A 26,230-nucleotide genomic window follows, 5' to 3' on the forward strand; every position below is an offset into this window, starting at 1 on the left:
ACGGACTGAGCTCCCGTTACTTGTCCCAGCTTCTGCCAACCTAGCAGTTTGAAAGCACATAAAAATGCAAGTAGAAAAACAGGGACCATCTTTGGTGGGAAGGTAACAGCGTCCCGTGTGCCTTTGGTGTTGAGTCACGCCAGCCACATGACCACAGAGACGTCTTCGGACAGCGCTGGCTCTTCGGCTTTGAAAGGGAGATGAGCACCGCCCCCTAGAGTCGGGAACGACTAGCACACATATGCAAGGGGAACCTTCACCTGTACTTTAAAGTCCAAAATGTTTTTGTTAGAACCGTGCAGCTTTTTTCTTTGGTCAAAGAGGTTCCAAGTCTGGACAGTGTGATCCAGTTTCTGGACTTGGCAGAGTTCAAGGACATCGTCGGCTGCAAAAATCCTTGGAAGCAACACAAACACGTACACACACACACACACACACACACACACAGACATGCTGTTAGGGTTCCAAGTAAAACCCCCAATAAAAGAAGACTCAGAGGCTTGAGTTTCCTCAAAGTCCCGTTTTATTAGAGATGTCCTATTGGCACATCTGGGGAAACCCGAATCTGAAAGCTTCCAGGTTTTCCTCACCCAAACGAAAGCCCTAGCCCCTGCCCAGCACCCACATGTCCATCACATGGCCCAATCAGGCACCGTCCCAATTGGAGATGCTTCCCAGTCACACCACTCCATGTGCAGGTCAAGATGTCCTTGACTCTCAGAGAAAGGAATGTTATTATGACTGTATATCTCCCCTACTCCATATAATCCCTTCTCCCAATTTCCCACAACATTGAATGTGGATTGTGCAGAGATGGACAAATTAACCCTGAAATTAAAAGATAAAGAAGAGTCGGAATATTATGAAAATTTGGAACAATTGGTACAAATGGCTGCAAAACAAGAATAAAATTAATTAAGCCAAAAAAACTATATATAAATATACATATAGAACTGTGTATAAAGGTGTGTAAATATAGAAGCGAAATATTATATACACGTACAGGTATGATGACATAACAATGTTGATGTAATGACTGTAAGGTGTTGTAGAAGGGAAAAAAATAATAATAATAAATCTGTTTAAATGAATGTGGCAGGCCTGAAGGCGCAGTGCGAAAAGTGGCTCCCAGGCCTGACCGATGCTCCTTTCTTCTCCCGTTGCACACAAGGTGGCTCTGGAGTCTCCCTGCTGTGGTTTCTTTCTCCGGACGAGGGCAGCGTCGCCTTTCCTTTCCACCCCTATGCTGACTCATCGGGTGGAGGGATGGAGAGGAAACGTCAACTCGCATATCTGGCTTGGTGATGCTGGGCCAGAGCAGACGGGGTCACCTGGGAGAGGCCTTCTAGGACAGGCATGGCAAACCTTTTCCCCACCCAGTGCCCAAACAAGAACGCGTGTGCATGTGCGTGCATTTACATGCGCCGGATCACTGGTAACCCGAAGACCAGCTGGCCACTGTGCACATGCTTGTTTTAGGCCATTTGGGGGGCTGTTTTCAGGCTGTTTTGGGAGCATTTTGGGGCTGTTTTTCAGGCCAAAAATGGCTCAGAAAACGCCCTCCAAAAATGGCCTGAAAACAGCCTGAAAATGGCTCATAAATCAGTCTGAAAACAGCCGTTTTCTGGTGCTCCGGTGCCCGTGAAGACTAGCTGGCAAAAGAACGCAGGCACTCAGAGAGGGCTCTGCGTGCCACCTCTGCTATGTATGCCATAGGTTCTCCATCCCAGTTCTAGGACCTTCCAACCCCATGCTTTTATTCTGCGAGGATTTTCTCCTCCCCTCAGGGTTTGCAGGAAGCCTATTTTCCCATCCAGGGTGACCCAGGCACCGCAGATAAACCCCAGGAGGCAACATTGGCAAACAACATTGCTGGCTTCGCACTGCATCGTTTCTCAACCTAGCAACTTTAAGATATGTGGACTTCAACTCCCAGGATTCCCCAGCCAGCTATGCTGGCTGGGGAATTCTGGGAGTTGAAGTCCACATATCTTAAAGTTGCCAAGGTTTAGAAACACTGGTCTAATGCATTGTCTTATTGCCTTTCCTTCCCCATTTCCTTCCATTGAATGTGCCGTGCCCCAGTGCTGCCCACGGCCAGAGCTGCTCCCTTCCCCAGAGGCATGGAGGAGTTTGACCAAAGCAGCCCTTTCAGGCAATGGGGGAGGCATCTCCAAAAAGGCTGCTCCCTTCGAATAAAATGCATTAACTTGGAAAAGATGCAGCCAGGCTTCTGTGCTGGGTTTTTGTACAATAAAAATTAAAAATGGATGCTGGGGTTTTGACAGTCTTGTCTTTATGATAAATGGAGGGAGGCAATGCTCCGGGTGAGGCTCTCTGGCATTTTCTTCCCAACGGCGTGCTGTCTTCGTCTCTGGGCAAAATGGATATAATTTCTAGATGCAGCTAAGAAAAGTTCCAAGAATACTTTCCTAGTGCATCCTGCCCTCTCGTGGTGAGCGTAAAATAGCTCCCTTCCCTTTTAAAAAGGTTTCTTTTCAAAGCAACTTCCCCCCCCCCCCTCTACAACAGAGGTCTTCAAACTTGGCAACTTTAAGACTTGTGGACTTCAACTTCCAGAATTCTCCAGCCACCAGGGCTTAAAATCTTAAAGGTGCCAATTTGGAGACCTTTACAATCATGTCAAGGGCCGTTTTTATTTCATTTTTTCAACTATTTAGCAATTTGTTCTTTCAGTATAATCCTCTTTCCTCTTTTGGAAAAAAAAATAAAATGGGGTGTTTTTTTTCTTGGAGTAAATGCTGCAACTTCCTCTCATCTGGGAAGTTTAAATTCAAGGGGGGGCGGAGAGGGAATCATTTGATGAACAAATTAATACTTACCCCTCATAAAGATGGGGATTGTGATTGTTGTAGACTAATCCATCAGGGACGTTCAGTGGCTTAAGACGCTGAGCTTGTCGATCAGAAAGATCATTGGCAGTTCGGAGGTTTGAATTCCCTAGCGCCGCATAACGGAGTGAGCTCCCGTTACTTGTCCCAGGTCCTGCCAAACTTCTAGCAGTTTGAAAGCATGTACAAATGCAAGTAGAAAAATAGGGACCACCTTTGGTGGGAAGGGAACAGTATTCCAATGCACTTTCGATGTATAGTCATGCCGGCCACATGATCATGGGGATGTCTTTGGACAGTGCTGGCTCTTCGCCTTTGAAATGGAGATGAGCACCGCCCCCTAGAGTTGGGAACGACTAGCACATATGTGCGAGGGGAACCTTTACCTTTACCTAATCCATTTCAAAGGAAAGCTTGATTTACTGACAAACTGCTGCTTTTATGTGTTCTTATCCCTTTATCTATTCTCTTTCTAGATTTTTCTCTGCTGCATCTTTTTTTTTGTAAATTTCATTTGTCCCCAAATATATTCAAGTTTTTTAAAAAATCCTGCAGCAACCCCACATCTCAGAAATCAAATGATTCCTAGAATTATACCGTATTTGTATAACTGCCCTGCCCAGTGAGGCTCAGTCTCCTGCTGTCTGCAAGGCATTCGCTAATCCCAGCTTAATATCTGCAAATTTGATAAGGACCCATTCCATCCCATCCTCTATTTATAAAGGCGTTAAATGGCACTGCATCAAGGAAAGACTGAGCCCTGAGGACCTCTGCTCAGTGTTTTACTCCAGGGAAATGCGGAGCAGTTACCGGTAAGAAGCCCCTTTGGTCAACCGTCCTTTTTATTTTCAGAAAAGTTTTTTTAAATTTTTTGTTCTCTTACCTACAATTATAGGTATCCATTCACCTAGTTATAATTCTTTTTTACATTTGTCGTTTGTATACATTTGTTATTCCATTTACAGGGTTATAACATACCATTTGGGTTGCTTTGTTTGCCATCCCTCGCCTGTTTTGACTTTACCTTTTCCCTTCTTTTCTCCCTCCTCCTTTCTCTACTTTCTTCCTTCCTCTCTTCTTTCCCTTCCTTCTTCCCTTACATCTCCCCTTTTCTCTTCCTCTCCCCCTTCCTACCCTCTCTGCTTCTCCCTTCCATCTTCCTCTCCTCTCCTTCTCTCTTCCTTTCTTTTTCTATTGTTGTAGGTGTCCCTTCCAGCTCTTAGTTTTTATTTTCTTTTATTTTCTCTCTCAGACCCAAAAATAGTGGGGTATCATTTCTTGTTCCCTTTCCTTCTCAAATCTATCCTGATTATGTCCCCCACCCCACTAGAGATAGAGATATTTCCCCCCTCTTCCTTGTTAACTGTCCTTCATCTGCAAATCCACTAGGAAGAAGAGTCAGGATGGAAATAAAGCATTATTTTTGGAAGGGCCCTCTGGGAGAGTGAATGGAATTGAGAATAAAAGCAAGGAAATGATTTGGGATCAAAATGAAATGAGGGAATGCTGAAACAAGTATTCAGAGATGCATATAAGAAGGATAAAGATATGTTAAAGGACACCAATGCCTAGAATTGAATAAATTATTACATAGCCCAGGGAACAGATACTTTTCAGGGACTTTGCAAGTCCCTGTTTCGAAAACCAGCATGCTAGGAGAAACTGTACTTTCAAAGCATAAAATGCATCACTCTCTAGGACAATTTCTCTTCTCTTCTCAGAAGTCCACATTGGGCTTCTTCCTCCCCCCCCCAACATCCCACCTGCATGGCACCCTTTGTCAAATGTCAAAATATTTCCTCCCCGCTCAGGGCGCCCAGTGAATCCATCTGCCTGAAAGTGCAGCCTCCACTTTGGATTTGCAGCATGGAGTTCACATTTTGTCCACAACCTTTTGCAATTTTAGCCCTCACAGGACAATTGCAGAACTGCTCCTACACCCTACATCAGAGGTCCCCAAACTTGGCAACTTTAAGACTTGTGGACTTCAATTCCCAGAATTTTGGGAATTGAAGTCCACAAGTCTTAAAGTTAGACTGGCTGGAGAATTCTGGGAACTGAAGTCCACAAGTCTTAAAGTCTATGCTGGCTGGGGAATTCTGGGAGTTGAAGTCCACAAGTCTTAAAGTTAGGCTGGCTGGAGAATTCTGGGAACTGAAGTCCACAAGTCTTAAAGTCTATGCTGGCTGGGGAATTCTGGGAGTTGAAGTCCACAAGTCTTAAAGTTAGGCTGGCTGGAGAATTCTGAGAGCTGAAGTCCACAAGTCTTAAAGTTAGGCTGGCTGGAGAATTCTGGGAGTTGAAGTCCACAAGTCTTAAAGTTAGGCTGGCTGGAGAATTCTGAGAGCTGAAGTCCACAAGTCTTAAAGTTAGGCTGGCTGGAGAATTCTGGGAGCTGAAGTCCACAAGTCTTAAAAGTCTATGCTGGCTGGGGAATTCTGGGAGTTGAAGTCCACAAGTCTTAAAGTTAGGCTGGCTGGAGAATTCTGAGAGCTGAAGTCCACAAGTCTTAAAGTTAGGCTGGCTTGAGAATTCTGGGAGTTGAAGTCCACAAGTCTTAAAGTTAGGCTGGCTGGAGAATTCTGAGAGCTGAAGTCCACAAGTCTTAAAGGTTAGGCTGGCTGGAGAATTCTGGGAGCTGAAGTCCACGTCTTAAAAGTCTATGCTGGCTGGGGAATTCTGGGAGTTGAAGTCCACAAGTCTTAAAAGTCTATGCTGGCTGGGGAATTCTGGGAGTTGAAGTCCACAAGTCTTAAAGTCTATGCTGGCTGGAGAATTCTCGGAGTTGAAGTCCACAAGTCTTAAAGTCTATGCTGGCTGGAGAATTCTCGGAGTTGAAGTCCACAAGTCTTATATTTATGCTGGCTGGGGAATTCTGGGAGTTGAAGTCCACAAGTCTTAAAGTTATGCTGGCTGGAGAATTCTGGGAGTTGAAGTCCACAAGTCTTATATTTATGCTGGCTGGGGAATTCTGGGAGTTGAAGTCCACAAGTCTTAAAAGTTATGCTGGCTGGGGAATTCTGGGAGTTGAAGTCCACAAGTCTTAAAGTTATGCTGGCTGGAGAATTCTCGGAGTTGAAGTCCACAAGTCTTATACTTATGCTGGCTGGGGAATTCTGGGAGTTGAAGTCCACAAGTCTTAAAAGTTATGCTGGCTGGGGAATTCTGGGAGTTGAAGTCCACAAGTCTTAAAGTTATGCTGGCTAGAGAATTCTCGGAGTTGAAGTCCACAAGTCTTATATTTATGCTGGCTGGGGAATTCTGGGAGTTGAAGTCCACAAGTCTTAAAGTTGCCAAGTTTGGGGACCCCTGCCATACACTTTACTGTTAGACCCTCAAATGCTCCTATTGGGGAGCGTTAAGAGAGTTGTTTTTTCCTCTTAACCCCCCCTCCTGTTTCCATGGCAGCCCCCTAATACAATGAGGACACAAAAGTGACGTATGCTTCCAGCCAGCATAGGTGCAACTCAGCATGGTCTAACTAAGTAGTCAGGAACTATGGCCTTTTATGACTGGTGGACTTCGAGTCCCAGGATTCCTCAGCCAGCCATGCTGACTCAGGAATTCTGGGAGTTGAAGTCCACAAGTCACAAAGGGACCGTTGTTCCCCATCTAACTGAAAGGCGGACTGGCCAAAACGATGGCTCCTGAAGAACTCCAGCGCCAGCTTTCTCCCCCTCCTCCGTTCCAGGTACTTGGACTTACATCCCACCCTGGATGGCTGGGAAAGGGCTGAGCCCAAAGGATTTTGCAAGGAGCTTCCAGTTTAGGAGCAAATGCCATTGGAAAACTTGGGTGTAGCCTGAGATCGTCTCTGAAAACCAGACTTGCTCTCTCTGTTGGCCAAAAGTTGGCTTGTGAAACCAACCTTCCCTGGGGACCAGACGTCTCGTTCCTGCTCTCAAAGGCAGTGGAAAGAGGCTCATTTCAGCCTCTCCACTGTCAGGGTTCAAGTAATGTACCCATAGCTGTGTAGGTTCCTACCAATTCAGACTGGTTTGGCAGAACCAGTAGGGGTTTAGCAGCCTGGGTCTCTGGAACTGGCAGTGACCGGTTCTCCGGGCGGCTCCTATGGTCTACGGCGGCGCCATCTTGTTTTTTGTTTCTGCGCATGCATAGAACATTTTTTTTTTGCACTGCACATGCGTGCATGCAGAACTGACTCTAATGGTTCCCATGGTTTTCACCTAATCAAAAGTAAAAGTTTCCCCCCTTTTCCCAAAGAATCAGTCACATGGTCCAATCAACATGCTGTCTGGTTGCTTGGCAACTTCACTCCTCCACTCTGCAGCCACCTGTGCAATTGTCGTTGATTCCCAGAGGAGATAACTATTTTGTTTTGGCTACGAAACCCCCACTCCCCCCCAAACTCTCTCCATTCCCCTTTCCCTAACCCTCATCTCCATGGTGGTAACACTGAAGCCTCGAAGATGGCCTCAGTCAGGCCAGCTTCAGAGCTGACATCCTCCTTGGTTTCAGGGGCCTGATAAGCATCTTTGCCTATGGAAGCCGGCCTGTTGAAGTCACAGCACATCATAGCTTGGCCCCGTGCCAAAGACAACTCGCTCAGTGTACCAAGAATGGAATTCAACGCTTTGTGTGCCGTGTCTCCCATTCATGGCAGGAATGGAAGCAATGACCTTTTGCATACACGGAGTAGGCATGGTGCTATTTACAGTAAAAGGCAATCATCAAAAGAATGACTTTTGCCCTGGGACTTTAATCTCCAATTGTTTGATCAGTGCACGGGGAGCAAAATGTTCTCGCCGGGTGCCGGGACTCCAGCACAGATGTCCAGGGGAAGGATAGGCCAAACTGGTTGCCACTCCCAGGCCAGCTCCTGAAAGTCCCTGGAACGAATGAAAGCCATTGGTGCAGTGCCCCCAGGTGGCTCCCTCACCTTTTCGGGCCATGCGGTATTTTAACACCGGTTTCATTTTTAATTTTAACTCTCCATCTGCTGTGCAGAGAATTCTCACAGGATGTCCAGTTTGCTTGCAAAACCGGCAAACCCTCGTGGCATCTCATCCGTCACCTAAGGCCGAGAGATGAAGGGCTGCAGGAGTTTCCTAACTTGTAGTTCCACACCCCACATGCCTTTGCACAGGACATGAAGGCACCTGGGAAATAACTAAACTGTGGAGGTCAGATGCAGGCAGATAACTCTTGGTGGCTGAAACATTCAGCATGAGCAAAAGGGGCCCACAGCCCTTTCCTGTTGGGTTCCTTCTGGTCTTGAAATGGCCAGAATTCATAGGCAAGTGGACATTCTGGCTGGAATTTGTAGCAGTGGCATCAGCATTGCATTGGAGACAACCGACCTGCGTACCAATGAAAATGGTCACCCGAGTGGGGCCTCTGAGTTTCTAACTCAGGGGTGTCAAACTCAATGTCTGCTGGCCAAATTTGACCCACGGGGTGCTTACACCCTGGAAACAGTGAGGAACCAGCCCGCTGTGCTGCTAGAGGAAACGGGCTCCCGAGTTCCGTTTCCGGCTGTGACAGCCTCCTGCAGTCCTCTGCCAGTGAAAACGGAGCTCAGGAGGGCTGCGTGGAACAGAGCTCAGGAGGCTGTTTTCACTGGCAGAGCGCTAGGGCCACCACAGGCGCCCCCAACAGTGACATCAAGCAGGCCACGCCCACTCCCCCCCCCCCGAAGTCAACCACAACCTCAATGAAATCAAGGTTGACACCCCTGTTCTAACTGAATCAGTGGAGCAGCATTTCAAGCTGAGTTGAATGGAACCATCAGCTATTTTAAGTTGGGTTCAGACAATACAGCGAGCTTTTGATGGTTATTTGGGCTATGTTGGGGCGCGGGGGTAGCCCAGAGAAAGAGGGGGCAAAGGTGCAGGCCTTTGGAGGCATGTGGGGTTGGAGAGCACTGGCTCTCAACTCTTAAGTCCTCTTTTGGAGTAATTCTTGGGCTACCCTGGATGCTTTGGGGTGTCCCTTGCCACTGCATGAATGCCCACAATTATTGAGTCACCAGATAAATGTCTCTCTTGGGTCCTTCTGATGCCTGTGTACCATGACAAGGAAGCTCATGGGAGTTGGGGGGGGGGTCTGTGGTGTTGCAGCCCTGCCACCCCCCACAACAGTTGGCCCTGATCGCTGGGGCTGAGCAGAGAGGCTGGGGGTGGGGTGGGGACGCACTCTCAGTCCCTGCATTGCTACAGGGTGACTCAGATTAGCAGCCGTTCATCTCTCTTGGGCTGACTGCCTTGATATTGACCCAGACTTTAAGGGGATGTATTTTTGCCTTGGCATGGCTCTTCCAAATAGGCCAGAGACCAACCTGCCCCTTCCTTAGCCAGCCAGCCAGCCTATGCAATGGGATCCCCTGAGAAATTGACTGGCCCTGAGTCACCCATGGATTTCACAGAATTTCCAGACCTTTTGGCTTGGTCCCATCCCAGATTGGGAGAGACATGTGGGGGGGGGGGGGGCGTGTCTCTGCCTTTTTCTAAAGCCTTAAGTCAGGCCACCCCTGGGATACTGCATTCAGTTTTGGTCGCCACTTCACAAAAAAGATGTTGAGACTTTGGGAAAAGTGCAAAGAAGAGTATCTAAGATGATTAAGGGCCTGGAGACAAAAACATCAGGATGGTTGCAGGATTTGGGTTTGGCCAGTCTAGAGAAAAGAAGGGCTAGAGGTGGCATGACAGCAGCATTCAAGTGTTTGAGGGGCTGCCACAAAGAAGGGGGGGTCAACTTATTCTCCAAAGAACCTAAAGGCAGGATAAGAAACAGTGGATGGACTTAGATGAGGGAATAGAAAAGGAACTAATCAAATTTGCGGGTGATACTAAGCTGGCAGGAATAGCCACAGAAGGCAAGCTCAGGATCCAGAAAGATCTTGACCAATGGGCCCTATCTAACAAAAGGAAATTTAATGTGGAGAAAAACAAGGTTTTACACTTAGGCAAGAAAAACCAAAGATACAAGTACAGATTTGGTGAAATCTGGCTCAAAAACAGTAACTGTGAGAGGGACTTTGGAGTCCTAGTGGGCAATCACATCACTTAAATATCATCCAGCAGCCGTGTGACAACAGCTAAAAAAAGCTAATACAATCCTTAGCTATATAAACCCAGGCTGGAGTCAAAATCATGTGATATATCAGTACCCCTTTATAAAGCCTTAGTAAGATCGCACCTGGAATACTGCAGCCAATTTTGGTCACCGCATTACAAAAAAGTTGTGGAGACTTTGGAAAAGGCAGGAACAAAAGAAACAATGGGTGGAAACTAATCAAGGAAAGAAGCAACCTGGAATTGAGGAGAAACTTCCTAACAGTGAGGATAATTAACCAGTGAAACAGCTTGCCACCAGAAGCTGTGGGTGCTCCATGACTGGAGGTTTTTAAAAAGAGATTGGACAGCCACGTGTCTGAAATAGCAATAGCAATAGCAATAGCAATAGCAGTTAGACTTATATACCGCTTCATAGGGCTTTCAGCCCTCTCTAAGCGGTTTACAGAGTCAGCATATTGCCCCCAACAATCCGGGTCCTCATTTTACCCACCTCGGAAGGATGGAAGGCTGAGTCAACCCTGAGCCGGTGAGATTTGAATAGCCGACCTGCTGAACTGCAGTCAGCTGAAGTAGCCTGCAGTGCTGCATTTAACCACTGCGCCCCTATGATATGGGGTCTCTTGCTTGAGCAGGGGGCTGCACTAGAAGACCTCCAAGGTTCCTTCCATCTCTGTTCTTGGTTGAAATAGTTTAATAACAATGGTTCTTTGACTGGCAGGAATTCCTGAGGGGGAGTGGGGAGTTGCAAGAGAGACTCTTAAGGGACCAGTAGCAGCTTTGGCTCTTGAACTGCTTGGCCAAAGAAACAGACAGTTGGTGTTTCTGTCGAGAGACTCAAATCACAGGCATTTTGTAATCAAGGCTGGGTAAGACATTGTGTCAGAAAGGCGGCAGCCAAGAAAAAAAGAATTATTATTTGTCTGCAATGTTTTCTTGAACAAACAAAGAATGTTAAACTTGGCTCGCAGGCAGTTACATTCGGGTGGCACAGTGAAATGGCACCAAGGTGATCAGGTCAGGGAACCAGTTTTTTTTTCCTTTCTTTAATCAGGCTGCAGGTAAAACTTGGATTTGGAAGACTAAATTAAATTCTGCAGCAATCCTATCGCTAAGTAACGTATCTCCTAATCATGAAATGAAAATTATGGAGATGAAGGAGAGGACAACTGAGTTCAAAAAACATTCTTCATTAGATTAAAGGCATAGCAGTTGCATTCTCAAAACATTAGACCAGAAGTCTTCAAACTTGGCAACTTTAAGACTTGTGGACTTCAACTTCCAGAATTTCCAGAGCTGGCTGGAGAATTCTGGGAGTTGAAGTCCACAAGTCTTAAAGTTGCCAAGTTTGAAGACTCCTCCATTAGACATTCAGCTATTTTTTATAGATTAGTATATTATGCAAGTTATAGTCCATATCCAAAAAAATGGATTAATTCAGTAACCAGGCTAGGTATGTTGTAAAAACACAGCCGGTGAAACTGTTAGAGGTTCTCCAACTTTGGGTGATTGAACAGGAACAAACCATCACCTCTCACGCATATTTCATTGGTTTTCCAGCTGTGGAGGAATGCCCAGATGATCTTGGGAAATTCCTTCAAGGAGGAGAAATGGCAGCTCAGACCTGGAAAGCAGGAGAAAGAAACTAGGATTCATTAAAAAAAAAGGGGCAGAGAGGAACTGACAGGTTTTCAAGAGTCTGCTGTTATATCTTGCAATAAATTTGCCTTTCTGAAATCCTCCAGGGTCTGTCTTTTGAGTTGGCTTGCCTCCAAGGGTGGACTTCTGCAGGTTGCAGAAGGCTGGACTAGATGACCATTGTCCTCTCTTCCAGCTTCACCTTTGCGATGGCGTCTGTTCTGATGACATCTATAAGCAGCCTTGCTGCACATACAACTTTGTGTTACTTTTGTATTATTTTGTATAACAGCCTTACTATTCTTCTTCTCATTCTTCCTATTACCTATCTCCTCCCACTTATGGCTATAACCATGTTGCTTGTATTTTCACAATTTATATTGTTCTGTTAGTTTCCTAGTATGATTGGATTGCTTATTAGTAACGCATGACTATCACTATGTGTTGTATCTTATGATTCTTGGTGAATGTATTCTATTTTATTTTTCTTTATGTACACTGAGAGCATCTGCACCAAAGATAAATTCCTTGTGTTACCAATCACACTTGGCCAATAAAGAATTCTGTTCTGTTCTATTTTATTGTATTCTGTTGTATTTCTCTATTATTCCAATTCTCTATTCTATTCTATTCCTCTGTTATTCTATCCCAAGTATCTATTCTATTCTATTCTAAATTCTATTCTATTCTCTGTTCTATTCCTCTATTATTCTATCCCAATTCTCTATTCTATTCTATTCCTCTATTATTCTATCTCAAGTCTCTATTCTATTCCAATTCTCTATTCTATTCTATTCGATTCCTCTGTTATTCTATTCTATTCTATTCTAAATTCTATTCTATTCTCTATTCTATTCCTCTATTATTCTATCCCAATTCTCTATTCGATTCTATTCCCATCCTCTATTCTATTCTACTCTACCCTACTATGTATTGTATTGTATTATATTATATTGTGATCATGCTGCAGTTTGAATTCAGACCCAAATGGGCATTTCCTTTTCTTTCTTTTCTTCCCCTTTCCCGCAGCCTCTTTGACATGGGAGGAGAGTATTACTGCTACGGGTCAGATATCACCTGCACCTTTCCCGCAAACGGAAAATTCACTCCTGACCAGAAGGCCATCTACGAGGCCGTGTACAGGTCCTCCCGGGCGGTGTTCGGCAGCATCAAGCCAGGTAAAAACAACAACAACCGGAAACCAGTCCCTGCCAATGAAAAGGTAGGGAGAGAGGAGGAGTGTGTCCTTGCCTCTTAGAAGTTGTTGGCATGGATATTCCGGTGCCTGCCATACTGCTCAGTGCCCTCCGGCTGGAGCGACCATCGCCCATCCTGTGTGCCTGCCTATTCTTGACCCGTCTCTCAAGTCGGAGGGCTCCAAGGGCACGATAAAAAAAATCAAGAGGGAAGAACTTCAGTGGCCCTGCTGGGATAGCCATTTTGACTTTTTTGACCATGCCCAAGGTGCACTTTCTCGTCCCTATTTGACTTCACAGCACTCTCTGGGTGGTTTACAAGGTCAGCCTGTTGCCCCCAACAATATGGGTCTTCATTTTACCATCCTCAGAAGGATGTATGGCTGAGTCAACCTTGAACCCTGTCAGGATCGAACTCGGGGGCTGTCAGCAGAGTCAGCCTGCAATGCTGCATTCCAACAACTGCACCAGCCATTAAAGGAAAGAGTTGCAGGATTTAACTAAATGTCAAATAGAATTCAAACTGGAAATGTTTCTCCTGGGGATAATTAGGGCGAAATACAATAGAAAGTTAAAATATTTGATGTTACACATAATAACGGCAGCAAGGATTACTTTTGCGCAACATTGGAAGAAAGACAGTATTCTGCCGGAGGGATTAGTAATTCAAAAAATATTTGTGTCAGCATTCAAAATATCATCCAGAATTAAATCAGAGTCCAAGGCAGAGCTTTCCTCAAAGTTCCAATTTAATAAGAGAGACATGTTGGCACATCTGGGAAAACCCAAATCTAAAAGCTTCCCGGTTTTCCCCACCCAGTTGAAAATTCAAGATCTTGCCCCCACACCCACAAGTCCATCACATGGTCCAATCTTCCTCTGCCACCAATCAGGTATAGAGATGCGAAGACAAAGGATGACCTTGGGCTTCTAGAAAGGAATGTTTTATTTTGACAACAACACATTCTATAATTGTACTCCTTACTATTCCCCCTCCCAATTACCCCACCAATGAAACAGCATAGTATAGAAAGAGAAAGAGTGTGTGGCAGGCCAAAGATCCCAAAAGGAATATGACTGCAGGCCTGACAATTTGATTGTGCAGAAATGGACAAACTCACATTATAGTTATAGGGAAAGGATGATTCGGAATACCATGCGGTATGGGAGAAATGGTATGAATGGATAGATAATAGAAATAAGAAATGGAAATGTACATAGGGTCAGAACGTTTGGAAACAGAATATATATAATGATTGTTGAACGATTATTTGATTCTAGTTGTATGATTAATGCCACAGATCTGTTAAATATGTGATAGAGGCGTGTAAAGAAAAAATGTGCAATAAAAATAAATATTAAAAATAAATGAAGGAAAGAGTTGGGGTCCTCGGGTGGAGTGGCAGCGGCCGGCGGTGGGAGGGTACCCAAGTGACCCCCCCACAGCTGAGCTCAGAGCCACAGCCACCCTACCCAGAAGTGTGTTTCAAAACACCAGCTGGCAAATGTTACATTGGTTACCAGATTGAGTCTCTCTCTGTCTCTTCCCAGACTCACAGCAAAAGGGGAAAAGGACAAAAAAAGGACAGATCAGTTCTTGAAGTTGTTCTGGAACAGCTCAAGGAAGGGAATGTTTATGGAGGTTCTCCGTCATCCAGGTCATGGTTGTCCCAAAGTTGCTTCTCCAAGAGGCAACTGGACTTCCTTGTTTTTTCTTTGAAGATATTTCGCTTCTCATCCAAGAAGCTTCTTCAGCTCTGGCTGGATGGTGGGGAGTGAAGGCAGAGTTGAAGAAGTTCCTTGGATGAGAAGCAAAATGCCTTCAAAGAAAAACCAGAAAGTCCAGTTCGCTATTTATTTCCTTTCTTATTTTCTCAAATAACTTAAGGCCGTGAACATTTCCAACACATGTTTTTTTCTCCGGTAAGACCAGTCTATCAGGGCAACCTCATCTACCCAATTATGGGATGGAGCATGCTGCTTCCGCTTTCTCCTTCAGCCCCAAACCAGGAACCTTCGCAGGCAGCCGCCTTCGCAACAAACTATTTTTTGTGTTGAAATCATGTTTTACCAACCAAGAAACAAAGGGAGCCTAGCATAGATCTATTTCAAGCTATTGAGCTTGAAATCTGGCTAGCTGATGAGAGCTCAGTAGCTTGAAATAGATCTATGCTAGTCTCCCTTTAATTCTTGGTCGGTAAAAGATGAATTCAACACATTTCCAACACATCTTCCTCTTTTATTTTCCCCACAACCGCAACCCTGTGAGGAGGGTGGGGCTGAGGGCGGGTGATTAGCCCAAAACTGCTTTTCCTGGCTAAGGCGGGACTTGAACTCACAATCTCCTGGCTTGGTGCTTTCACCACTAGACCAGACTGTCTCCCTGGTTTGAATGCTGTTCTCCCAGTAGGCTTCATTGTCTTCCTGCTTCCTCACTGTAGATCTTCTGTCTGGCAAGGAATGGGGCACATCCTGCCTCCCTCCCTCCCCCTCATCTTCTGCCTCCTCCCTCCTCCTGACATGGCAAATAAGGTGCTTGATGACTCCCTGGGGGCTGATTTTTGTGACTAGCTTTTGTCCATGGTGAAAATAGGAAGCTTTTTGAAATGCCTTGAGACAAACTAACTGCAGTTTTTACTAGCAGTGTGGCTTCCCCAGGGAAAATGGAGCTATTTATTTGTGGTGGAATGTACCTCTATTCTCTTTTCTAAAGTGGTGCATATCCAAAAATAAGAGTGCATGAAATAAATAAATGGAAAAGCTAGGAATGATGAAAAGTTGGGATCGAAACTTGAAATGATGATTGGATCCTTTCGATGAAAAATACAGATTTTGAAAAGTGACTTTGGATGCAAAAAGGCAGGAGGGATGCTGGCTCTGCCATTTAACATTCAGGGGAAGCTGCTGGGATTTCTCTGCTAATTGGTTGCCATGCTTTGATCAGTCCTGGCCCTCTTTATGGATGGCAACTGATCAGGGAGAGATTCAACAGAACAGAAAACAGAAAAGATTCAACATGGAGAATAGAGTAGAGTGTAGTGTAGTGTAGAGTAGAGTAGGGAATAGAGTAGGGATAGGATAGAAAAGGGATAGAACAGAACAGAATAGGATAGAATAGGGATAGAATAGAATTAGAATAGAGCTGGAAGGTACCTTGGAGGTCTTCTAGTCCAGCCCCTTGCTCAAGCAGGAGAACCTATACCATCTTGGACAACTGACTGTCCAGTCTCTTCTTAAATAAAAAATAAGGAGAAATTTTCTGACCGTGAGAACAATCAACCAGTGGAACAGAAGTTGCCTTCAGAAGTTGTGGGAGCTTCATCCCTGGAGGCTTTCAAGAAGAGACTGGACTGCCATTTGTCAGAAATGGTATAGGGTCACCTGCTTGGGTGGGGGGTTGGACTAGATGACCTACAAGGTCCCTTCCAACTCTGTTAATCTGTTGGCATTTATTTTATTCATACAGCTAACATTGAATGCAGTGGAGCAGGGTTTGCTTCGGTTTCTCCCCATATGTGAAGGGTCTGAGAAAGAGAGAGGCCATTGGCCACATGCCAGGTCTGGGCTTCTGCAGATGCTGAGCCACCAAAGCTCACCCATAAAACAAGGCCGAGTCTGTTTCTGGCTCCAGCGAAGAGGCTGCCTGTCGGCGCCCTGCGCTGCACCATCCCTCTCTTGGCAGAGAGTTCAGAAGCAGACGCCTCCTCAGCAGATTTTGCAGAGTGGAGATGTCTCAAGCCCCACCGTGCAAAGTCCAAAGGTTGGCCTGGGAGGCTGTGCAAACCGGGCCAACAGTTGGCTGCTTCGAACCAGAGTGGAGGGGGCCAAGGTTAATTGCCCAGGATTTGAGGGAGGGAGAGGAGGAGGAGATGGACCTATAAATAACCCTATCAATAAATTGTGTCTGCATGAGCATTCCAGGGACAGGTTGGCACCTGGATATGGGCAGTTTGCAATTGGAGGAGGAGATAGAAGAAAGGAGAGGGAGAGAAAGAAAGGATAAAGAAAGGAAAGAAAGAGAAAGAAAGAAAGTGGAGAAAGAAAGAAGGAAGGGATAAAGAAAGCGAGAAAGAAAGATAGCAATAGCATTTAGAGTTATATACTGCTTCATGTGCTTCCCAGCCCTCTCTAAGTGGTTTACAGAGTCAGCCTATTTGCCCACAACAATCTGGCTCTTCATTTTACCCACCTCGGAAGGATGAAAGGCTGAGTCAAACTAGAGCCGGTCAGAATTGAACTCCTCACTCTAGGCAGAGTTAGCCTGCAATACTGCAAGGTGGCGCAGTGGTTAAATGCAGCACTGCAGGCTACTGCTAGATCAGCAGGTCAGCGGTTCAAATCTCACTGGCTCAGGGTTGACTCAGCCTTCCATCCTTCCGAGGTGGGTAAAATGAGGACCCAGATTGTTGGGGGCAATATGCTGACTCTCTGTAAACCGCTTAGAGAGGCCTGAAAGGCCTATGAAGCGGTATATAAGTCTACTGCTATTGCTATTGCTATTGCTGCTATTGCATTCTAACAGAGACGGAGGGAGAGAGGAAAATAACAATAGCACTTAGATTTATATACCGCTTCATAGTGCTTCACAGCCCTCTCTAAGTGGTTTACAGAGTCAGCCTCTTGCCCCCAACAATCAGGATCCTCACATTACCCACCTCGGGAAGATGGAAGGCTGAGTCAACCATGAGCCAGTCAGAATTGAACTCCTGGCAGTTGGCAGAGTCAGCTTGCAGTGCTGCATTCTAACCACCAGGGCTCTAGATGCTCCCAGGGAGAGCCTGACCTGCCTTGGTCTTAAGAACAGCTTTCAGATGGCCAGCTGCCATGATTGATGTGGGGGTGGGTGGGTGTCAGGACTGGGGTGCAGAAATGTGGGGACAGAAATAGGAGGCAAAGCCTGAAATATATGAAGCAACTGAGGAAAATAATGTTGTGTTTCCTCTCCTTTTCTGATAAAAAAACATCTGCCATAAACGAATGAACATCCCCTTTCCTGGGATCTCTGTATGGGGAATTCCCTCACCTTGGTACTTTCTGCAATTCTGGGACCACCATTGCCATCCTCCCCAGCCCAAATTGTTCCTGATGGCTTTTGTTCTCCGACACATTGATGGTTGCAGAAAGGAGGCCATATTATAATTGTAAAAACATATGGAGAACAGTTGCAAGAACTGGGTTTGGCCCATCTAGAGAAAAGAAGGACTGGGGTAGCATGACAGCAGTTTTTCAGTATTTGAGGGGCTGCCACAAAGAGGAGGGGGTCCCATTCTTCTCCAAAGCACCAGAACGCAAGACAATAAACAATGGATGGAAACCAATCCAAAGAGAAGCAACCTGAAATTAAGGAGAAACTTCCTAACAGTGAGGAATATTAACCAGTGGAACAGCTGGCCACCAGAAGTTGTGGGTGTTCCATCACTGGAGGTTTTCAAGAAGAGACTTGTCTGAAATGATGCTTGAGCAGGGGGTTGGACTAGAAGACCTCCAAGGTCCCTTCCAGCTCTATTCTGATTGATTGATTGATTGATTGATTGATTGATGATAGGATACTGAAAATGTCTCCCTTTAAAACAGCGTTTCTCAACCTTGGCAACTTGGGAGCCGAGGTGGCGCAGTGGTTAAATGCAGCACTGCAGGCTACTTCAGCTGACTGCAGTTCTGCAGTTCGGCTGTTCAAATCTCACCGGCTCAGGGTTGACTCAGCCTTCCATCCTTCCGAGGTGGGTAAAATGAGGACCCGGATTGTTGTTGGGGGCAATATGCTGACTCTGTAAACCGCTTAGAGAGGGCTGAAAGCCCTATGAAGCGGTATATAAGTCTAACTGCTATTGCTATTGCTAAGATGTCCGGACTTCAACGCATTCGCTGGCCGGGGAATTCTGGGAGTTGAAGTCCGGACATCTTCAAGTTGCCAAGGTTGAGAAACACTGCTTTAAAAGAAATTGTGCCTTGTAGTGACAGAACGAATGAGAGGTTCGGGAGGCATTGATGCTCTGACATTCCCCTTAATGAAGACTTGCCTATTGCTTGAAATGCTTGTGCTGAATCTTTACTTGCTTCCATAACTGTCTTTCTCCCTCCTTATTTTCCCTCTCTGTAGCCTTTCCTCTCTTCCTTTGGAGACACAAAAAACTTCCATTGTCTTTGATCACTCCTGGAGTCTGTAGGGAAGTATTTCTAAGCCTTTATTATACCTAACTGGGTTTTCCGCTAAGGTGTGTGATGGGATCAGTGGTGGAAGGAGGGCTTTCCAGCTTGAAAATGTTAGTGGGTCTCCTCGAGAGAAGGCTGGTAGTCCTGGCCATCTCCAATGCCATCCCAGTGTGGCTTTCACTTCCAGCGCACGACACCTGATCCTTCAATTAGCTTTTCAAACACTGGCTAGCCGATTTCTGCTGCAGACGCTTCTTCCACTTCAGTTTCATACAGCTGGCACAGGTCCACCTGCTCTGAGTTGTGGCCTGGCCTGGCCTGGTCCTTGAGTCTGGCCTGGCATATCCCTTCAGGAGAGGAACTTTTCTAAATGCAGGAAAATCAGTTGCCCGGAGATGGTGGCACAGAGGTGAGGTTCTCTCGTTCTTCATTCTAGGCTGGTCTTAGAGCTAGGATTTTGTATTTTGGTTCCTTGCAGCAGTTAATCCCGAAATGGCTCTTAAAAGCCTCCTTTGGGCTACTCAGTGGTATAATTACAACAAGCAGTCAAAAGCCGCTCTCCAAAAATGCTGAAAAGGACCTTCAGAAAGATAAACGGCTGGCTGGCACCCATGCAGATTTCTGCTAATTCTGCAAATCATCCTTGATTTGGTATTGGCAAAGTTTGTGTGTGGTGTTTTTTGTGTGTGTGTGTCTGTTCTGCTAATTAATCCCATGGTGTCCTGTCCACACCAGCTGCTAGAAAGCCAGGTGGGTGAAAAGAGGGAGGTGCCAATTTCTTACTTGACTCTTTAAGAATGGATATTTATCGCGAAGGTTTTATTCATGGAAATAACCGTTTCCTATTTCCTCCAACTGGAAAAACCAACCCCTCCTTAAAACTAACCCTGAGCGGCTCTTCGGAGTTTCTTCCCGCAGCAGCTCTGCTCCAGTTGCTAAAGCCCATCATGCAAGGGTCCCTTTGGTTTGAACTACAATTCCCATGCATCGCAGCGGGATGATGTCCATACCTAGGCAGGGCCAGGATTTTTTCTGCCTTTGGGAATAAGCTGGAGGCGACACTCTTTATGGTTTACAGCACTGTTGTATTTGTGTGTACCCCAGATGGGTGAGAGTTTTCAACAGTTGTGATTTGGAGGGCGGGGAAGTCTAGAGCAGGGGTCTCCAATCTTGGCAACAAGACCTGTGGACTTCAACTCCTAGAATTCCTCAGCCAGCAAAGCTGGCTGAGGAATTCTAGGAGTTGAAGTCCACAGGTCTTAAAGTTGCCAAGGTTGGAGACCCCTGGCCTAGAGGACACCAAGAAGGGTCACATATGATCCCAAGGTTTCAGATTGCCAACTCTTGCCCTAAAAGTTTTATCTATTCCCCTTGCTCTCCCAGGCGTTTATGGGGGCCATTATGTATATACGGCACTATTGAATGAGACTTCCTTATTGTTTTTATTATCATTGCCGCTCTTCCCCTGTTTTATTATGCTTTGTGATTTTGATCTTTGACACCCAGAGTTGCCCAAAAGGTGGGCTTGTAGCGAACACGTGAGATCTCGCATGGGCTATGGGTAGAGAAAGTTTAGCAATTTTGCATGGACAAGTTGATTAGGCCAAGTGTGTTGATTTCATCCGGTGATGTGAATGGCGGAAAATGAATCGTGAACAATACAGGAAACACCTCCCTCCTCTGCCCCCAACATTTGCTCTACTAGGAGTGATGGTGCTGAATTAGATTCTAGGAGACCGTGACTTCTAGTTCTGCCTTGGGCATGATGCCAACTGGGTGGTTTGGGGCTAATTCTAGAACTAGAAGAGCCGTGGTGGCACAGTGGTTAGAGTGCAATACTGCAGCTGACTTCTGCTGACTGCCAGCTGCCTGCAATTTGGCAGTTCAAAGCTCACCAGGCTCAAGGTTGACTCGGCCTTCCATCCTTATGAGATGGGTAAAATGAGGACCCAGATTGTTGGGGGATAATAGCTGACTCTGTAAACAGTTTAGAGAGGGCTGTGAAGCACTGTAAAGTGGTATATAAGTGCTATTGCACTTCCTGTTAGAATGCTGTATTGCAGGCTAACTCTGACCACTCAGGAGTTGAGTGGCTCAACTCATTGGCTCAAGGTTGACTCAACCTTCCATCCTTCCGAGGTGGGTCAAATGAGGACCCAGATTGTTGGGGGGCAAATAGCCTGACTCTGTAAACCGCTTAGATAAGGCTGCAAAGCACTGTGAAGTGATATAGAAGTCTAAGTGCTGTTGCTATTGCTAGAAAGGCACTTCTGAAAATGTTGCCCCAAAATTCATAGAGACTTGTTCTTGCAGTCACCAGGAGCCAGAGTTGACTGGATGGACCATATCAACCACAGTTCTTGGCCCACTGAAGACTCCCTGGTTCTGCTTGCTTTCTTATGCGCCTTCAGACCAGCAGTTTGTTGTTTCCATCTCCTTAGCACATTAATGTAGCACATAAATTAAAACATTAGCCCTTCCCTTGTCTAGTTGCAGTCTAAAAACTCCAACCAACCTTGGCCTCCAAGGCGGGGATAGACGCCTGCAGTGACTTCCATCTCATTGTTGCACGTGGTGCTCTCTGTCCCAAGCTTTTCCTTTCCACAATGGGCCCCTGAGCCTCACCAAGGCTATCTGCTCCAACCGGAGCGTCCAGACTCATAGCAGAATTTGCCACATTACAGCTGCCCACATGAGGCTGGTTCTGGCTCCGTCAGTGACCCCACAGGATTAGAGTTAGAATAGAATAGAGCTGAAAAGGACCTTGGAGGCCTTCTAGTCCAGCCCCCTATTCAAGCAGGAGAACCTCTACCATTTCAGATAAATGACTGTCCAGTCTCTTCTTCAAAACCTCCAGTGATGGAGCGGCCACAACTTCTGCAGGCAACTTCTGGTTTACAGCACTGTTGTATTTATGTGTACCCCAGATGGGTGACAGTTTTCAGCAATTGTGATTTGGAGGGCGGGGGAGTCTAGAGCAGGGGTCTCAGCTTTGCTGGCTGAGGAATTTTGGGAGTTGAAGTCCACAAGTCTTAAAGTTGCCAAGGTTGGAGACCCCTGGCCTAGAGGACACTAGGAGACAACTTCTGGAGGCAACTTCTGTTCCACTGATTACTTTTTCTAACTATCAGGAAATTTCTCCTTAGTTCCAGGTTGTTTCTCTCCTTGATTAGTTTCTATCCATTGGAAGGGACCTACTGGCGCCATCTGGGTTTATCTAATTTGCAAGCCACATTGAGATGTTCTTGGTTGGGTGAGATGCTCCCATTGAATAGATGCCCAAGGCCTGCCTCTCTTGCTCCTGGCCTTTCTCCCAGAGACCTGGCAGGGCTTGGTTCCTATCGATGCTAAGTAATGGGAGAAATGCTTCACTGTCTCAGCTTCTAGTACATTCCTTGTTTAAGTGGGGGGGTCTCCCCCCCCCGCCTCCAGAAGCTGCCTTCTTCACCGAGGGGACACGAAGCAAGTTGAAAATTTGAAGGAGTTCTGTGACTGAAAAATTGCCAACAGTTGGTGATTCTGCCAACCTAAAGAAGGAAGAGCTAACTTCTTGGTTCCTTGTCTTGGTTCAGCAACCAGACATGAATTCAGCAATTCATCTTCTGCAAAAGAAGAAGAGATGAAGTCATTCTGCTGTGTGACAAATCCCCCTGGTATGCAAGTGGGACCTCAGTGTGCCCAAGAGGAAAGAGCAGTGTGCTTCAGGTCACCCAGATGTCTGAAATAAGAGTTGATTGGCATTCCTGGGGAATGTCTTCTTAGGATGTCTCAATTCTCGGGATTCTGTCTATGAATGTGAGTTGCTGGCTAGAAGTAGAAATCATGTTTCTGCTTTGCAGATACTCAGCCAAAATAGCAGCCCCACTTCTTCCACTGATATTATTTTGGTATTGGAAGGGGCTGAGATATGATCCCTGGAGATTCCTAGAGGATTCCTCCTGGAACTTGTGAGCATGGTGTCTACTGAGAGAGGAAGTGTCTTACCTCTCATTCTGATACTACTGCAACTGTGGGTAAAAGAAAGCGATAAAAGTGGACCTCCTAGAACAGTGGTCCCCAAACTTGGCAACTTTAAGACTTATGGATTTGCTGAGGAATTCTGAGAGTTGAAGTCCACAAGTCTTAAAGTTGCCAAGGTTGAAGACCTCTGTCCTAGCACATATCCTCAACATGGTGACAGATTGTCTCACAGGAACCTGTCAAAGAATCGACCATCACGCCATCAGTTTTCCATCGTTGGTTGGTTGTCTGGTTGTAGATTTGCTTCTGAGGAGTTCTCTAAGGCTCCCAATGCAAAGTAAAGGGAGAAATGCCCAAGCAGGGGATTAGACTAGAAGACCTCCAAGCTACCTTCCAACTCTGTTATTCTGTACTCTGTAGATGCTTTTGGGCCAGAAGCATTTCTTTTCTGCTGCTTTTCTTCTTCCTTAGTGCCTAAAGTAAAGCGGAAACTGAAAAGCAGAGATTTTAATGTCCTCTTTCCCTGAAAATAAGCCCAATCAGGCTTTGGACTGCATGTGCTAAAACAAGCCCTCCCCTGAAAATACTGCAACACAGCAGCAGCCATGAGGTGACCACGTTCGCCGCCTCCTGCACCTCAAAAATAAGAAGACCCCCCCGAAAATGAGGCCAACCGCTTATTTCAGGGGTCAAAAGAAAATAAGACCCTGTCTTATTTTCAGGGAAACTGGTTTCCTGACTTGGTGAATGTGTTGATTAATATTGGGAGATTCCAAGGAGTAGCAGCATTTCTCTGCCAGTCCCATCCATTCCTCCTCAACTGGAATCCTTTCCCAAAACTGAGAGCTTAATGGGAAGCTGATACGGTATTCAAAGTCCTTCAGAATTTGCTCTACTCTAAGAAAGCTTCTACGGATAAAAATTTCAACCTGAAATACTCTCCTAAAGTGATGCAACGATATGAGCAAGTCATGAGCTCTAATTTTGCAGGGGGGGGGTGTTTGCAGGGGGGGGGGTGTTTCTTAAGAGGGTTTACATGAGGGCTTTCCAGCCCCCTCTAAGTGGTTTACAGAGTCAGCCTGTTGCCCCCAACAATCTGGGTCCTCATTTTACCCACCTCGGAAAGACAGAAGGCTGAGTCAACCCTGCGCATGCACGCATGACCCTCCCCCTGCTGCCCCACCCATGGCTTTCTTGGATCCTGGATAGGCCGTAAACAGCCTGTTTTCCCACCTCCAGTGGGCCCCGTAAGTCCGTTTTTCTCCCTCTCCAGGCTCCAGAGACTTTCTAGGAGCCTGAGGAGGGCGAAAAACGGCCCAACATGCAAACTGGAAGTTCAGAAATGGACTTCTGGGTTGCCCGTTGGGTCGTTTTTCTCCCTCAGGCAGCTTTAGGAGACTTCCCTGAAGCCTCCGGAGGATGAGAAACGGCCCAAAATCAGGTGGATATGCGCTGGAGCAACATCTCGCGTGCCCTCAGAAATGGCTCCGCATGCCACAGGTTTGCCGTCAGGGACCTATGACTTCTGCCTGTGCCATACATCAAGGGGGAGCTGAAATGTCCCCCTATTTCTTTTTTCCAGTTGGGCAGAGGTCGCATGTTCCTTCCAGACTTTCAGGCTCTCCCAACACAACGAAATCCAAAACGGACTCATTTTCTATTTTACGGAACGTTCCGAACCATAAGCTGCAAAGGGGCTAGTTCATACCACATGCTAAGCCCCAAGAAACCTTGACCTGTTGTACGAATGCATCTGCTAGGGCAGAGGTCTCCAACCTTGGAACTTTAAGACTTGTGGATTTCAACTCCCAGAATTCCTCAGCCAGCAAAGCTGGCTGAGGAACTCTGGGAGTTGAAGTCCACAGGTCTTAAAGTTGCCAAGGTTGGAGACCACTGTGCTAGGGCACAGGTGTCCAACCTTTTGGTTTCTCTGGGCTTCCCTGAGGGCCACGTATAAAATATGTAATATAGTTAATGTGCATAACTCACATCATGTGAAAAGTGCATGACCTTGTGGGGCTGAATTACCAGCTCTCTTGGAGCCCATGGGTCAGACACAACTGTGTTAGGGCTTCAACTAGCCCAGGAGAACATATTTGCTAACCGCCGTGCCTTTTCAGTAACTTCAGTTTGAAAGGCTAGCGTCTGTGGGGTAGAATGACTCGACCCCCAAGGCATTCAATGTGGGGCCCTGCCTGCTTTCTCCAGATGGACCCTCCATTGTGGGGTGGGGAATTCTCTCAGGGGACTCAGAAAATGGACAGGCGTGATAAGAAAGAATAATAAGAACAATGAAATAACAGGACTGTTTTTCTCTCTCCCCAAGGGGTGGCCTGGCCTGAAATGCACCGTCTGGCAGACCGAGTCCACCTGGAAGAACTTAAGAAAATTGGCCTTCTCCGCGGCAGCGTTGAGGACATGGTGAAGGTCCACCTGGGTGCCGTATTTATGCCTCACGGGCTGGGACACTTTCTTGGCATCGACGTTCACGACGTGGGCGGCTACCCCGAGGTCAGTTCCTCCCTGTTGGGCAGCCAACCCAAAACAGAATCTATCACTGGAGCCTTTTGCACACTCCGGAGCTGGGTTGAGCAACCCCTGAGCACACCTGGGTTACGTCTGCTCACCAGCGGCCCTGTGGGGGAGCTGCAGGCAAGCCATGAAGCCGCCAAGGGACTTCCGGAGACCCAATTGGATCCTGAAACGGTTCAGGCTCATGGCTAACCTTCTTGCCGTCATGTGCTGAAAGCATGTACCTGTGCTTGAGGCACATCCCTGTGCGCCCCGCCCCCTGGGTATGCACACAAGACACCCACACCCACACTCCCCCTGCAACCCTGCGCAGGCACATGTGACCCCCTGCACTCCCCTTGCTCATGCACACACGACCCACCCCCATGCCCCATTTTGGGCCCAGTAAACCTCCCTGCAGTCTCCTGGGAGCAAAAACGGTTCACGGGGGCTGAAACCCACGCCCTTCCCACGCTCCTCACGCATGCACGCATGACCCCCCCACCTTCCTACACAAGTGCACACGTCTCCCGCATGCACTCTGCATATGCGCAGTAGTGACCCCCAAATCAGATGGCTGGCAGGTGGTGTACGCGCATGCGTGGTGGAGCTGAGTTGGTGCAACAGCTTGTGTGCCTGCAGGGAAAGCTCTGGATGCCACCTGTGGCAGGCCTATCACGGCCCTAGCGTATGTCGGGGGGGGGGGGACCCACAGACCAGCCTTCCTCCCAGGGACTTTTGAGCCCACAGCTTATAACTTAGAATTCCCTCCATGAAGTCAGAGCAATATGGAACATGCTGGCCCAACCCATGAGTCTTTTCGGCTGCCGTGGCCTTGGTGGTGCCCTTCCCTGTTAGTCTCCATCTGGCGCCAACATGGCCTCTA

General features: G+C 46.7%; 1 protein-coding gene across 1 annotated transcript in view; it reads left to right on the plus strand.

Annotated features, from left to right (window-relative positions):
• The window catches only part of PEPD (peptidase D), a 174,740-nt gene that overhangs the window by 142,554 nt on the left and 5,956 nt on the right, over nt 1-26,230 (plus strand). The window contains exons 12-13 of the mRNA XM_032230515.1: nt 12,554-12,702; nt 25,160-25,344. Coding sequence (XP_032086406.1) covers nt 12,554-12,702; nt 25,160-25,344 — 334 coding nt within the window. The remainder of the gene's footprint in view (nt 1-12,553; nt 12,703-25,159; nt 25,345-26,230) is intronic.

The sequence above is a fragment of the Thamnophis elegans genome, chromosome 14 (assembly GCF_009769535.1).
Source record: "Thamnophis elegans isolate rThaEle1 chromosome 14, rThaEle1.pri, whole genome shotgun sequence".
Classification (NCBI taxonomy): Eukaryota; Metazoa; Chordata; class Lepidosauria; order Squamata; family Colubridae; genus Thamnophis; species Thamnophis elegans.